At 34.7% G+C, this 16,345-nt stretch overlaps 1 protein-coding gene across 1 annotated transcript in view; it reads left to right on the forward strand.

Annotated features, from left to right (window-relative positions):
• Nucleotides 1-16,345, forward strand: part of RYR2 (ryanodine receptor 2) — a gene marked incomplete at both ends in the record, with an annotated part of 390,473 nt that overhangs the window by 186,897 nt on the left and 187,231 nt on the right. The window contains 6 exons of the mRNA XM_082276741.1: nucleotides 286-360; nucleotides 3,637-3,793; nucleotides 9,652-9,816; nucleotides 10,872-10,993; nucleotides 12,952-13,135; nucleotides 13,829-13,964. Of these exons, the coding sequence (XP_082132867.1) occupies nucleotides 286-360; nucleotides 3,637-3,793; nucleotides 9,652-9,816; nucleotides 10,872-10,993; nucleotides 12,952-13,135; nucleotides 13,829-13,964 (839 nt within the window). The remainder of the gene's footprint in view (nucleotides 1-285; nucleotides 361-3,636; nucleotides 3,794-9,651; nucleotides 9,817-10,871; nucleotides 10,994-12,951; nucleotides 13,136-13,828; nucleotides 13,965-16,345) is intronic.

Consider the following 16,345-nt stretch of genomic DNA (forward strand, 5'->3'; position numbering starts at 1 on the left):
CTTTATCCTTAAAACACTAAGAAAAATATCTAATCAAATGCTGTATAAACCTTGTTAGTATGAATGTCACAATAATGGATGCTAAGGACAATTAAAACAAAATTTAAATAACTAAGTCTGAAGGTTTAATTGACAAGAGTGGGTTTTGAATCTAATAACCTTTGGATCTGACAAATGCAATAATCTTGTTGACAATCTTAAAATGAGAGATGTGGTTAAATGAACAAACACATATGATGATGAATTATGCTGAACATTTAGTCTGTGCCATTGCTTGGTTTCCAGAACTGTCCATTATGAAGGCGGTGCTGTGTCCATTCATGCTCGTTCCCTTTGGCGACTAGAGACTCTAAGAGTTGCGTAAGTAAAATCTATCTCAGAAAAAGGACATTTGGCAGGACACTTTTTGTACAGTAAGAGTGATCTTATAAAATCAAAATGATAATTATAAATCTAGACAAGTAAAAATAAAATAATCCTTAAAAATGCTTTATATGACTTTCATTAAATATTAAACAAGTTCTTATAGAGAGGGTGTGTGTTTTTATTGGTTTTTGAAGTTGTTATAGCTGTCAGTGAATTCATAATTTACATTTTTAGTACATAAATGACAAAACCAGAACCGGTTTCCTTAAAAAAAATGACATGTGACACTCCTCCTCCAGCTTGTTTAAGCCATTTGGAAGACTTTAAAATAAAAAATTTACAGAAAAATTCTATCATGCATTATTGGAAGTGTTGGAGTAATAGTAAGGAATTGTGCCTTGTTTGTTAAGGTAATTGCAGTGTAAAATTGCATTTAAATCATATTACAATATGTGCTTGTGATAAAGTTTCTAGTGATGAATAAATGATTGCTTTTCAGAGATTAAATCAGAGCAGCTTATGAAAAGGTTGCACTCCAATGATGCTGTTTTCTCTGTGTGCATTTTATTAATAGGATGACATTAAATGTCAGTGATAGGGCAGTGAGATTTTTCCTTTGGACTAAAATAGACCTTGAGACAGTGACAACAACAATGAAACTGTGGAAGGAGCTCTGGATTCTTGTTTTCCCCATGGCATTTACTTTCCTAATAAGCAGTAGTGGAGCAACATGGGGATCCAAGAAATGACAGGTTTCTGTTATGACCATCATATATATCACTTTGACAGGCATTGTATACAAATTTTGAAGGTAAACACTTGAACATATATGACTGAAAGAAATTGCAAGAACTGTCAAAACAATTGTAACAAAGAGAGTGGTAATCTTTCTTTTTAAAAAACATAATTTTCTTACCAGGAAAAAAGAACTAAATAAAACCCCAAGAATAACACTCTCTCCTACATGTCCCTCACAAACCTATTTTCCTGTATGATATTCTAATTGCTTTATACATTTAGTGCTGAATTGCAGTCCATTACTATTCATGCAAATGCTCCAATTTGTAGCTTTGTGTATGCATGCCTGAAGTACTCAATCAGTTGTAGTCCTTCCCAGAATGACTGCAGATATAATGCTATGCGAATTTTACAAGTTTCTAAAGGAATAATTTTTTTCTCAGCTCTGTTCATTGGTGGAGAACTCTCATAAAAATTGCCTGGGCAGTCTACATGTACAGATGCCCTTGGGATGCCCTGCCACAGGACACCAAATAATATTGCTCAGCATTGCTTTCTTACCCAAAAGGGTACAGAGTTCATGTTCTCACATTGCAAAAAAATATTTTTAGTAGTCAAAAATGGCTTCACAAGATACATTCTGCTCGAAAGGCTTTTCTTGTAAGTGCACATGAATTGTTATTTTTCCTATCCTGCAGGCATGAACTAGGAGCATGGCTCAGTTATGCTACTTTTTTTTCTTATGGTGTGTAGCTATTGGGTCCTAGAGAAAATTGAATCAGACGAGAGAAAAGGCAGCTCCCCAGCATGATCTGTGGTATGAAAGGTGCAGAACTGATGGATTTTGCCAGACTTGGCAACACAATAGCTGAGATTCATGACCTGACATTTTACTGACTAGAGAAACAGAAGTTACGCTAGAGCACTGGACTCAGATGTCCTTTTGAGGAGTATATGGACTTTGCTGGGCAGAAGACAGAAGAAGATAAATGTATTTCTAAGATAGAAAGCTTCCATATTTCCTTCTACCCCAAAGCTCCCTCAACTTAAACAGAAGAGACTCTTTAGATTACAAAAGAAAATAGTTGAGGGCGAAAACCTTTTTATTCTTCTGTCCTCTTTAAAACCAATGACTAAAAGGGTTTAGAAGTTTGATCACTGAAGTGTAATAAATCCTGTTACAAACCAGAAGCATTTTAAAAACTGTGCTTTGAAAATGTCTGCTGAATTGGTTTTGCATATTTTGTATCCAGTTTGGCCAACTCTTAAGAAGACACATTTAAACAAGTGGAATAGGCAAGTGCTTTGACCTGCTACATCTGTGTGTCAGGGAAAATGAAAATGACTTAAATCTGTATAAGTGCTATCTTAAGTGATTTACACATGAATACATACAAAGTGATTCCACATGAATACATACAAAAACATATACATAAAAACTTGTTATGTTTTTAAATGCTGTATCTAGAATTACCTTAAAGGCAAGTGAGAACATGCAGTAATACAAAATTCTGATACGGGACTAAGTTTATAAGAAGGTTAAGTTCATAAGGATACATTTGTACATTTCATTGATATTATGTGAACATGTCAATAATTTTAAGCTCTTTAAAGCCACAGTAAGCATAGAGGATTTCTAGTATTTGTGGAAGCACAGCAGAACCTTGGCAGTATATCATAACTCAACTATGACCGGCATTTTGCAAGCACAGAAAAAATACATTATTTCCTCTCCAAAATGCAGCATTCACATATATCTGAATTGCAAACTTTTGAAGACATAAAGCTGAAGAAAGTTTTATGAAGACTAGGAAAATATCCTAGTTGTGACAGTTTGCCAAGCTGAAAAGCCTTTGTGAAATATATACTCCTTAGTAACCCCTACACAAATTTATCTTCAGGAATTAAGCAGGAAGAACAGCAGGGCTGAATTTTCAGTTTAGGGCAAGAAGTTCAAACCTGTGACCTGTATTTTAAGTTGAGTAATTTTTGGGGAGCTTAGATAAGCTTTGCCTTTCTTTCTTCTATAGAATAAGAAGAATCTGGGCCATTTTTTGATTAATAAGTTTTCATATTTATTTTAGGAGGGTTTCTATTTATTTGTTATTTTAGCCATTTTATTTTTGCACAGCATTTAAAGTGTGCTTAAAATCTGCTGACTGCTAAAATATGAGGACTCTGGGAGAGTGAAGAATCACAGCTGCTGCTAGATTAAATGTTGGAGAGGGAACTGGCAGATCTAAACTCTTTGTGTACAGCATAAGCCTTCTTTTCTGTAGGCGATCTGTACCTTCTCTCAAGAGGAATTCAGTCTGAACAAAGGCAGCTTGTGCAAAGGAAGACCTTAAGATTATTTATTAGAATGGTTTTGTAGGGGATAACCACAAAGTAGCCACTTTCTTGCTGATAATCCAATGTGTGAATTTTGTGTTTTTTAGCAACTAGTTGGCAATATATTTTACTTTAAAATATTTTTGCCGGTAGTTAAAACATTATTTTTTTTAATGAATGTTTTTTTATGGACTCTCTTAGGTGGAGTGGCAGCCACATTAGATGGGGACAGCCATTCCGACTAAGGCATATCACAACAGGAAAATATTTAAGTCTCCTGGATGACAAGAGTCTTCTTCTCACAGACAAAGAGAAGGCAGATGTAAAATCGACAGCATTCTGTTTTCGGTCTTCCAAGGTATGGAATCAGTGCAGCATTAATAGTAGTAGTAATAATTCCAATCTCTTTAGAAAGCAAGGTTAGATATTTTCTGTTTGTTGTGATTGCATTAAGTATTGGAGCCTTCTAATTTTCACTGATTAAAAAAATTCCAAAATGCACTATAAGCAGTAACTAGAAAGCTTCTTTTATCATACTTTCTCTGTGTATTCCTACCTGGCTGGATGTTTGTGGGTTTGGATTTTTTTTTTTTCTTGTTAATTTGTTGCTTTTTTGTTGTTGTTTTATTAGCTGGGTTGGGGTTTTTTGTACTGCTTGCCCACTTTTGAGCAGTATACTCATTTCTAATTTGTTCTTCTGATTAACTTCTCTGCTGCTTCACTGCATATATCTGTTGGCTGACATAGAAAAAATTTATAATATCGTGAGTTACTGAAATTAAATTGGAAATTCAGGATTTCTCTCTCCAGATACTTTACTGTAGTCTAATCTGAAGTTACCAGAGTTTTACTTTTCATTTTGATAGCTTCAATAAGCATTTTGAGTTTAAACCAGTATTTTTGTAGTGGGTAAAGAGTTAAAAATAATACTATGATAAATTCTTAAATAGCCTTTATTTCTTATACTTTTCACCTGTAGCATGGGGTCTGAAAATTTTCCAACAATTTTGTTGTTGTAAAAAACTATCTTTTAAAATACAAAGTACCAGTAAAGAGAATTACTCAATAAGTTCTCTGTACCATTTAATTTATATATGTTTTTAAATTATTTGCCTGCTTGGGAAGATAAGAAAATATTAGATACCCAAAGCAGGTATATGGATTTTTGCACCTTGATAACAAAGACTGTAGTTCAGATGATTGTTTTGAGAGCCAGACAATTGTTCATTCTGAAACCAATTAGAAAAGTCATAGAAATACTTAAATATTTTAGGACAATTCAGTACAACCATATTGGGGATTTTCTGTTGCAGCTAGTATAGATTTCAACACCTGAAAGCAAGAGGGATAGAACAATTCATTCACTGATTTTCAAGATGGGTTATCAGCAGGGATTGCTCCAAAAAGAGTGGAACAATATACTGTGCTCTACTTTTACATGGTTTATTTGGTGCAAAAAATACTTGAAGGCAAGAATTTTTAGCAATAAAGAATGTCTCTTGTTGATACGGATAAGGTGGTTTGTCTCTACTTTCTATGTAAAATATGCACGTGTATTTTGAAGACTAGGTGATGTTGTATTTGAAGTTTCTTCTTTTTATTCTTTTTTTCACCCTGAATTTGGAAGTCTCATTTGGAATTATTTTGAGATTTTGTATTTTGAAATGGTTTTGTTCTACCATGCTCAAAATGAAAGAGTAACATTTATTTTGTTGTTAGTGGTCAAACCTATCCTATGCTGAGCAGAGCAGAGACAAAAGGCTTTGGGGCAGGTGGAAACCTCTTATGGTAATCAATTTTTGAAGTAACGAGAGAATTTTAAGATGGGTATATAAGCTAATCAGTATGTGATGAATATAATCTTACTGATGTTTAAATATGGATTTTCAAAGGAATTGGACGTCTGGAAGATCATATGTGATGTAACTGTTGTGGATATCAACATTAACAAATGACTTATTTGGAGGGAATTATAGAAATGACACAGGGGAGGAGTATATGGTTTGCTGAGGATGAATCGAGTGGATGCAATCCTGTGCCATGTGCTCTAGAATGACCCTGCTTGAGCAGGGAACTTGGATCAGATGACCCACTGTGGTCCCTTCCAACCTAACCAATTCTGTGATTCACTTTCCTGCTTTGGACTTCTTATAGGAGTGTCATGTTTCACTTTATTAGGCTACTGGCAATAAAACTTTTAGATGCTTTCCCTCTCTGGGAAAGAGTGTCAAAAAAAAGATTTCAAATTATAGGTGTTCTAGAAAGGCTTCTGTAGAGAAGGTAGGTAGATTTAGGGTCTCTTTTCCTCTAAGTATGTTTGGACAAACCATCCAAACTTTCACTTATGTTGTTGCATGTACTTAGCACCCAAAAAAATTATTCATGGATAAGAGGGAGCCCCTAATCTTCTTTATTGAGTACAGTGCATTAATACCTGTGAGTATTTCAAGTGGCTACTCTTTCTGATAGAAATTTCATCCTTTTTTTTGCCACAATCATAATTCTTCCTTGCGGTAGCTGGAAAGAACTGGGAAGAATTGTGAAGCTCCCACTTGTTGCACAATAGCAACTTAGCTCTAAATAGGCAAAAACAAATAAGGGAGAGGAAAATGTTAAAGGATCAGTTCCTTTAAGCATTTGAGTAGATAATAACTTCAATTTCTATATGAAAAGCAGCTTTCATGTTTGTAGAGATAGTACTGAAAATGTATCACTTGTAAACCTGAAGATTCACATGTAAATATACAAGCTCAACATTTATTTTTTATATCTTATTATTTGCAAGGGCTCATCATCTCAAACATATTAGCTTGCCAGTAATTCATTTAAAAAATAGCCCAGAAGAGAACTAGAACGCTAAAGTGTCTTTTTTTGTTGTTTGTTTGTTTGTTTTAGTTTTTTTGTGAAAGCTTGAAAATACCACAAACTGTTGCCAAACAGCACTCAGAAGATAAGGATTTTTCTGAGGAGCTAACAGTCACTTCATTTTTCTTTGTGGTGACCAGCCTCTGTGCTCTGGTTATCATATATTACTCTAATAATTATCATTAAATGCAAAATATATTAGTGTTTCAAGCATCTGAAGTTCAGAAAATTCTTTTTTTTTTTCTTTCTAGCAGTTTTGCTTCACTCAGCACAGGATGTCCACAGATATCTAGAATTTATTTCTCAAACATACAGCTCTTTTAATAGACTTGTGTTTGTAGAGATAAAGTTTTGTGGATTTTTTTTTTCCTCTTTCATTTGCTCCATACTGATTCTTTTTGGTAAAAAACCATTGTTTTAATATCACTATTCCACTGAAATAAGGTAATTTTAGCAATTTAGAAATGTTTATACATTCTGTACCAAGTCTGCTTTTCCTGTCCTTAGTCTTTTCCAGTGGACAGAAATACATAAATTTTAATAAAATTTTATGGCTTGTATTTTTGTCTTCAGCTTTTTCTTTCTTCTTCTTTCTTCTAAAATTTTATAGAAATTATATTAATGTTGCTTTAAAAGCAGCCATAAATTAGCTTCTCGCAGTTGGTGAGGTCTTAAAATATCAGTCCCGAAAGTGTGCCACAGAGAGTATGAGTCAGGTCAGATGACAAGAGAAAAAGTTGAAGCGACAAGCCTTAATCAAGGAAATTCATTTTTGGAATGTTGTGAGGAGTTAAATTAGACTGAAATAATGTTTAAGGTGAGGCTTCACAGAATAATTTTTCAGCATTAGAATGAAACGATTTTTAAAAGATTTCGTTCATTCAGCCCACAACAGAAGTGGGAAGATTGGCTTGTGTTTTTGTAGGCGTGGAATAAACGCTGTTTATAAGGAGCACATCCTTCTGTGCCTTTTGTTCAATAATCAAAAATCTGACCTATTGCTCAATAATCCTGTTCATTTCCAATGCATTCTTGTTTTACATTACTGAGTTGGTTTACAGACTGTTGCAAAGACCACTTGTTGCCATTTGTTCCAGTATAATAAATGAAGATTTTTGATCCTTGTTTAGACAAGGCTAATCATCTGAGAATGGGTCTAGACTACAAATAAAACTGAAGGTTTTCTTCATAAAATTGCTGTAGGAAGAATTACCTGATGGTTCAGTAATGACAGGTTACATATATAGTAAGAATGTGGCTGGAAAAATGCATCATATAATTTCTGTGTCAATGTACCATTATTAATTAGTGACATGGTGATTTCTGATGTTTTTCAGATCATAATTTTCACTGATGAACTATATTACAGTAGATAATGAGATTGGTTCATTATATGTACTTTCTCAACTACCTGCTGTTTACTGATATGAACCCAGCACTCCATTCAAATCTTCCCCTTTATAAATAATTTGTGGTTCCTATTCACTACTACAAAAAGCTCAATGTCTTGAAGCTCCCAGATGAATGGTGTAATGCCTGCTGCCCCCACACCATCCTCTAGTCTTCGGTTTCTCTCCTATATGTAGTCCAGCTTTTACATTATGGTAGCTTTCGTGGCTACTATATTTATTTTGTAGGACAGAGCTCACTTTAATGGGGTTGATTTCAATCTGGGCTTTAAACCTACACACAGAGCTGTTAGTATACTTACATCAGTGAGAACAGAGATCTTGTTCGACAAATTGTTGGCACTGTACTTTTTATGCCAAGTACACCTAATTCTAATTGGAATGAAGATTTCAATATCAAACCCTTTTACTTTCTGTTACAGCCAGTATATTTTTAAAAAAGAATGCAAAAATACTTTAAATTAATAATCCTTTGTCTTATTTACAGTGCTTTATGAGAAAATTTGTGAATTCTTGTATTCGCATCTTAAGAAATTAATTGTGGGACCAGAAAAAAAGAAAATCTTACAATGTAGAAGCACAGTATGTATTCACAGTATCTTCTAGTTATAAAGAGAATTCAAAAAACTGGAGCTTGAAATCAGGATCTAATTTATTTTATCCTGTATTATGAAAGAATTGAATACAACATTTAGAAAAATCATATGAGCAAAATAATAGGTTAATAATGAAGCAGAGGCACACAATAACTCTGTAATTGGCATCAGATTATTAATAAATCAGTTATTACCATGTATCAATGAACAAAATTTTAATACGAATTTCAGCACTTAAGAAGTGCTGAAAGTCATTTACAAGGCAGTGAAATTAACAACTGTATCCAGAAACCATAAGAAAACAAGCTAAATTGATGAATATATTGTATCTGAACATGTTACGAAAAGTAATCACAAGAATTTCACCTCTGTACTGTTGTACTTTTTTTTTTCAAATGCTTCAAAATACATTCATGATTGTAGGCTGAAAATCTAGTTGCAGGACATTTCCCTTAAAAAATGCTTTAAAAACCCTTTAATAAATTAGAGATTGTTCATGTAAAAACCCCAATCTTTGTCATCTTTTACTGTGAAGCTGTCTTCCCACAGTGTCAGGGCACATGTGTATGAAGTAGTCATTCTTCTAACCTTGGTTGTAGACTGGTAGAACAAGAAGTTTTTGTCTCACTCTTTGTAACATTACTCTGAGTAGCTGCAGGAAGATGCTTGCCATCTCCTGCTGATCAGAAGCACAGAATGTTGAAGCTGTAGTTGGTTAAGGGGGTCATGTTGCATACTGAATGTACAGCCATAGGTATATCAATCAGTTGAACCATATGTTTTTAGAGAGATTAGATGGATGATCTGCCGTGAAGCAGGATGCATGGGCTGTTTGTCCATACAAGTCTGCTCAGAAGTAGTTTGTACTTAGGAGAGCTTGGTATTGGGGAAACACCTCAAATTAGAACCACAAACTCTAGTATTTTTTGGGATGCTACATTTCCTCTCCTGAAACAACTGCTGTCTCTACAGGACACCAGCTGGAATGACATCCTCTCATGCCATTATTAGTTTGCAGGCCAATCATGCAGAAATGGATTGCTTTTTTCAGGAAGTACTGAGCCCATTGTTGGGCGGAGACAGGTTAAAGGCCATCTCCCAGGGACCATTGGATGGAGCTTGTCTTTTCCAGGCTGGAAAAAAAGCCCCAAATGCCTAAAAAAACTTTTGTGGAGGTTATTGCCTGGTTCAGCTAGGGGAGTCAATGTATCTGGGGTTGTTTTGTAAGCTCTTATATTCTCAAATATTCTTTTAGGTCGTTTCTGGACAATTTCCTAATATTTAATGTTTTAGGCAAATATTAACATGTTGATTATTGGTTGTGTATACATATTTTTCTTCACCAGGAAAAGCTGGACATAGGGACAAGAAAAGAGGTGGATGGAATGGGAGCACCTGAAATAAAGTATGGGGATTCAATATGCTTCATACAACATGTAGATACAGGCTTATGGCTCACGTACCAGTCTGCTGATGCAAAGTCTGTAAGAATGGGTTCTCTGCAGCGAAAGGTAAGACTGTAAATAGGAATGCATTTCATTCACTCACAGTCAGATAGGGTGGGTTGGGCTGGGTGGTGGGAAATGAAGGGAGCTATGTGAACCAGCTAATTTCTGGATTTCAAATATTTTAAGCATGCCTCAGCATGCTTGTGAGTTGAAAGACTGGGTTTTTTTCAGTCACATATTGAAAAATTAAGTGGTATACTGAATTCTCAAACCGAAGGCCAGACAAAGTGCATGTAATAACCTGTAGACATTAATTCATAAATACTGAAATATTAGTAACAACCTATAGAATATTCTAAGATTCCTTTCTTCAATGTAGTTTGGATTGAAGAGGCTTTTAGTTCAAAGTATTTATTTCCACGCTGTAAGTGTATTACCTTTTGGGCTGGAATGTTCAAGTATTGAGTCCTGAGAGATTTCTTTCTTTATAGGATAATCACAACCAAGCAGAATGCTAGCTCAGCCTCATAAAGTAGGGAAAAGATTCTTTTGGAAATTAACACTATAGTGTTTTCCATGACTGTTTTAGATACCAGAACTATAAAGTTAGAGCAGAGGTTTAAAATATTTATATGGATTGGATTGAATACCTTCAGAGCCGTGATAACTAGACATGAAAAACTATTAAGTTACTGGAAATGACTCAAAGCATAGTCAGAAAAGGCCAGTAACACCCATAGAAATGAGGGCCAGTAAAGAATACCTGTTGTGACCTTTTCTGCTTTAGGGATTTGCTGCTCTATAAGGGATGTGTTTTTAATGTTGATAAAAAAAGTGTAATCAAACACCCCTTAGATTTTTAATTTTTTTTTTTTTTAAATAAAGCATGTTGTTTACAAAAGCTGTAGGTTTGGGATTATTATGGCACTGAACCTGCTGGCTCAGTACAGGTGCATCCTTGGACATGAAAAACTAAACCATGGAATTATCTGCTTTTAATAAAATTGTTATTTTTGTATGTGGCTTCATCATTTCCTAGCCTGCCTTCCTATGTGAGTTTTTGGACTTCTTATTTAATGTCTCATTTTGCAGTGACTGCTTCTTGTTTTTGTTTTCAGGCAATAATGCACCATGAAGGGCACATGGATGATGGTTTAACACTGTCCAGATCTCAGAATGAAGAATCCCGTACAGCACGTGTCATCCGTAGTACAGTCTTCCTTTTCAACAGGTTCATAAGGTGTGCTTTTAAAATGATCTTTTCATCACTTTTCTTTTTTTTTCTATTTTATTCAAAGGCTCTCTTAATACAACAGGGAACAATTTATCCTTCAGTAAAAAATAGATCAGTGTTTCTCAAATCGGACATTATATCAATTCTTTGTGTTATCAGCAGGTAAGTGCCTTGAGAGATATTAGTCAGTTTCTTTTCTCTGTCTTCTAACATTAGTTTATTGTTTAATCTTGATTTAAATGCATAAACATACTGAAAATGCAAACAAACAATAAAAGAGATTTTTCCTTTCCAAAATTTGCTTTAAGTCATGTGGTGCATTATTTAGCTTTTTCTTTTCTAAGTACGGTTTTTAAAGATGGTCCTCCTTGAAAAACCTGGAAGAGGGAGATAATTGTAAAACTACAGATCTGTAAATACCACAAATATACTGAAGAAATTCATAGTCTCAAGAAGAAGCTTTTCTTAAAAATTATACCTTCTTTCTACCCTCACATTACACTTTGCTTATTTGTTCCCTTTTAATGCTACTTGTTTCTTTAATATTTCAAAATATAAAAAACGTTGTGTTGTATTTTATAGTAATTAGCCATTAAAAATCCTGTCAGATATATGCAATTTGCATTTATCTTCCCATTACTAAATAATGCTGATAAAATGCTAATTCTCAAACGCTTGTGATTTCAGTAATTGATGAAAGTGCTTTTCATCAATGTAGCTTGCATTAGAAAAAGAATGATTAGCAGTAAGATTGTATGTAATGATAAGAATTTCATAAGAACCCATTTGTCGCAAGAAAAAACAGTGTGGGAGATGGTGACCTGCAGCAACCATGTCCTAAATCAGGGCACAGCAAAGACACAGACATGTGAATTTGTTGAAAAACATGTAACTGGGTAGTTAAAAAAAAAACCGGAAAAAATCACCTGTCAGCAGAACTGTCTACTGTATGACATTTAAAATACAAAAGAAATGTAAGCCCTAGGTCACTTTGTAGATACACCTTCATAGAAGCTTCTAAGAATGCCATAAAAGATAAAGACAGAGAAAGGCAATTTAATGATAAGGTTTCACAAATCAAGGTATTGCTAAATTACAGTGGAGATTTTTGTGGAGTGCACAGAGAGTCCAAGGTAGTGTTTAGCAGTTTAGTTTTGGCAGGATGTTACTCCAAAAAGAAAAAGCTGAATTGAAGAGGACGAAAAGTATTCTTTTAAGTGTATGCTCCAGTTCTTTCTCACAAAGTCAGCAGAAGAATTGCACTTTATATAACATGTTCACAATAAAAATTAAGCTTTAAAGATGACTTTTGTAGCTATCCTTTTGAAACTTTGCATTATTTGCAAAGGGATTCAGCTGAGCAAGGGGCAGGTGCAACATGCATGAGAACAGTCAGCCCTCTACTTTTAAGAGAGGATCTTCACAGACTTCAGCAAGGCCAAGCTTGAATTGGGTATCAGGGAAACAAAAAAGCTAATGGAGTGCTGAGACAGAGTGTGTGGAAGTGCTGCATCTTCCCACACTGAAAAAGGCTTAAGAACAGGTTAGAGATGTGTTTCGGAGCCTCTATGGGCAATCTGGACCCTCCTCAGCACTGCAGGACTGGTCTCTTTAACTTCTGTCCATCCCAGCTTCATGATGCTTTGTGCTGGTTTACAATAACTTCTCTTCATATTTTGCTCTGCCTCTGCAACTACAACATCTGTAGGTAGAACATTAAAATGTGTTTTTTGGATTGAAAAAAATTTAAGAGAAATAACATTTTTCATGCTTTCAGTATTTGGTTGGGATGGGAGGGGTAGATTGTTAAATGGAGAATGGGCAGATATAAAGAATTTTTGACAAGTTGCTGTCAGAAAATGAGCTTTGGCATCTAAACAAACTTTGCTTTTAAATAAATAAAGAGTTGGAACAATAAAGTAAATTAATTTTCAATTCTGAGGAGACTTTGCATCTTCTTGCAGGGGCCTTGATTCTCTCAGCAAGAAAGTAAAGTCTTCCACCACCGATTTGCCTATCGAGTCAGTCAGTTTGAGCCTTCAGGACTTGATTGGCTACTTTCACCCCCCTGATGAACATTTGGAACATGAAAACAAACAAAACAGGCTCCGAGCACTGAAGAATCGCCAGAACCTCTTCCAAGAAGAGGTACTTCTCTCAGTTTTATTCCTGATTTTCCACTCTGTTGTCTGCAAGTATTCTTTCACAATATCTGTAGTGTTGATATTTAATATGGATTGTGCTTGCAGTGGGTTTTTTTTTAATCCTATAAGAGTCAAACTATTTGCTACATTCTCAATCTCTCTAGATCTGCTGTTTTTCCTGTATATTTGAAAGAAAACATTTACGAACTTCTTTTTCCCGTTCTAATAAAATTAGATGACCTTGTGCCTTGAATTCTAACCATAATTTTCTCCTTATGTGTTTTTCTGTTAGAGTTTAATTCTTGATGTAGAAGGATGTTATGGTTTAATAAGCATTCTTTAAGAATTTTGTTTAATATTATCTGTAATATATGTTTTTAATATTATCTCTGGTAATAGTAGTTGCTCTACTTTGTCAGATGCCTAAACATCCTCCAGAATAGAAACGTGCCTAAAATTATGTAATGAATACTGTTTATTTTTTTTTTAATTTAACCATCCTAAATGGCAGATGTTTATTACCACAATGAAGGAAAATTTTCCACTGGGATTGCTTGTTTGACTTCACATAAATATTTTTGTGTTTTGCATATCCTGTCTTTCATGTTTTGTTTTCTTAGATTTCTGAAAATCTTTTGTGTTTGCATCTAAAAATACTTCTTTTTCCCTCTGACGATATGAGCTTTTTCATTTTCAGGGTATGATCAACCTTGTTCTTGAATGTATTGATCGCTTGAATGTATACAGCAGTGCAGCTCACTTTGCAGATGTAGCTGGGAAGGAAGCTGGAGAAGCATGGAAGTCTATTCTAAATTCTTTGTATGAATTACTGGGTAAGACATATTATAGATTACTTGGATAGTTTTAGCTCAAAATAGTGAAGAATGAAGAATAAAGAAGTACAAAACTGTTTTAGTACAGAAGATTTTCCACTGTGTAGAAATTTAGAATAAAAATTAAGCAAGCAATTTTTGCATTTGCAGTTATTTGATGTATTAACAATACATTAAAGAAGTTATGTCAGGAGTTATAAGCATTTAAAAGTATCCAGACTAGGTCCAGAGAGTTAACATCACCATGAAATCAAATGACAAACTTTTGGGGTGCAGATGGTAGATGATGGAGTATAAAATTCTGTGGTTTGGTTATTCGTAGATGTAGGGTAGAGTTGAATTTTTTGTTACAGTTTCGTTTATCTCTTGTTACATTAAGCACAGTGCAGACTGGAGGAAGTAGGGGCTTGATTTCCAACTGGCAAGGCTAGAAAATTCCTTCTGAAGAGTCTGCTTGTTTTGTACAAAGGATTGCTTCTGTGGAATTGTAGTGATGAGAACACACAAGCTTTGTTGACTTCCCAGTCTCTATGCCCCTCCTGCCCTCTGATGTTACTTCTCTAACTGCATTATCTTCTGGCAGCTCATGCTTAGGAAGCCTGGCTTTGATCTGGCTGTGATGAATTTGTACATTGCTCTGTTCTGAATAATGCTGGATCTGTACAGTAATTATGTGGATGACAAATGGATGTTGCTTGCTCAGTCTTGCTTCAGCAAACAGTACTTTGTTTTTTGAGTCTGCACATAATAAAAGTAGACTGTGATGCCAGAATTCATGTCTTTTGTCATGTCATTGACATTGTGTTTTATTTCACTGTGATGAGAATTAAGGCATTTAGAGACATTGAGAGTGAATACTACCACATATGAAAATCATATAATCTTAAAATGGTTTGGATCACAAGAGACCTTTAAAGATCATCTAGTCCAGCCACCCCAATTGCAAAAAGATCCTTCCTTACATTCAATCTAAGTCTACTGTCTTTCAATTTGAAATAATTGACATATATCTACTAAAGCATCTGTCCCTTCTCTATTACAAAATACATACATTCACTGTGAACTTGTATTAGATCCTTTTGCATTACGAAATAATGTGCAGTAGTATATGCAGTGATGTGACTTTAATGTCTGACAGACCACATCATGGTTTTTATTTCTTTAAAACCGAATGCTGGTCTTGTTCAGAATAGTAGGCAATAAGAAAAGCAACTTTGGGATGTTATTTTTTCTTTTCATTTTAAGTATCTGTTTGCCTCATTTAATGCATGCTTTAACCAATGAATACTAACCTTTCACAAATTTGTGCTGAGCAGCATTTATGAAACCATCTCTGTCTCATTACTCTTAATGAAGTTAAATTTAGTGATGTGTTAAACATTGAACTGTTACTGCCTTCATTTTATGTTCCTACCTGAATCACAGTGAGATTGTGTGGCTTGCCTATAACCAATAAAAAAAGTCACTTTCAGAAACGGGTGTTCCTTAGTTCTAGTCTGTGTGTTTTAAAACAAGGTATTCTCCCTGTTATGATTCTCAAGTATTTTCAAATAACTGTGGTCATGATTAACTGAAAGTGTAAGATTTCAGAGTATATATTTTTTATTATATAATTCAGCAAGAAAACGGTTTTTGTTTCTTCGGTTTGTTGTTAGGCTTTGGTTTTCCTCATCAGAAAACTGATGAGGAAACTGCCAGTTTACAAAACTGTCAGTGCAGTGGCTTGTTTGCTGTTAGGTCCAACATTTCTCTTCCTCTTTGAGGATAGTTTCATGTCATATTTATGTCAGATGTCTCTAAGTTTTACCTTTTATAAATAAAGCAGCATAAAAACATAGTTGCAATATAATACACTGAATTTGTGCAACAACAAAACATAGATTTTAAGAGGCTGTTGCCTCTTAGCAGGACCAACAGTCTCTGTTGCTGGAAAAAATCACAGAAATTTCAGATTGAAATAATTTGTTGGCAGCACTGGAAAACAATCCTAAGAAAATGGGTTTGTGATGTTCCACACGTCAAACAGAAATGTTTGTGTTTCAGTCCTTTTTTGGGGTAGAGCAGATGCTTCTCTGAGAGCTCGTGTGTATGCACATACCTGCAGATGCACGTAATCCAGGACAGGGCAAGCTTGTGGGTGCCTGCAGTGTTCAGGAAGATCCCAGTTCAGTTATACCCACCAAGTCAGTGCATGGATTCAGTCTACTTCAGCTTAAAGCAGGAGGGTGAAACAGATTCAAAACACTTACTTCCTCCCTACAACCTTGTCAAAAGTATGGCAAACAGTTCCTGGACATCTATCTTGTTTTGGTTCCTATTATTCTTGAACAAATGTACTGCATCAGTAGAAAATAATTTGCATTCATCACCTACGTTGCTGG

This window comes from Coloeus monedula (genome assembly GCF_965178545.1).
Source record: "Coloeus monedula genome assembly, chromosome: 2".
Classification (NCBI taxonomy): Eukaryota; Metazoa; Chordata; class Aves; order Passeriformes; family Corvidae; genus Coloeus; species Coloeus monedula.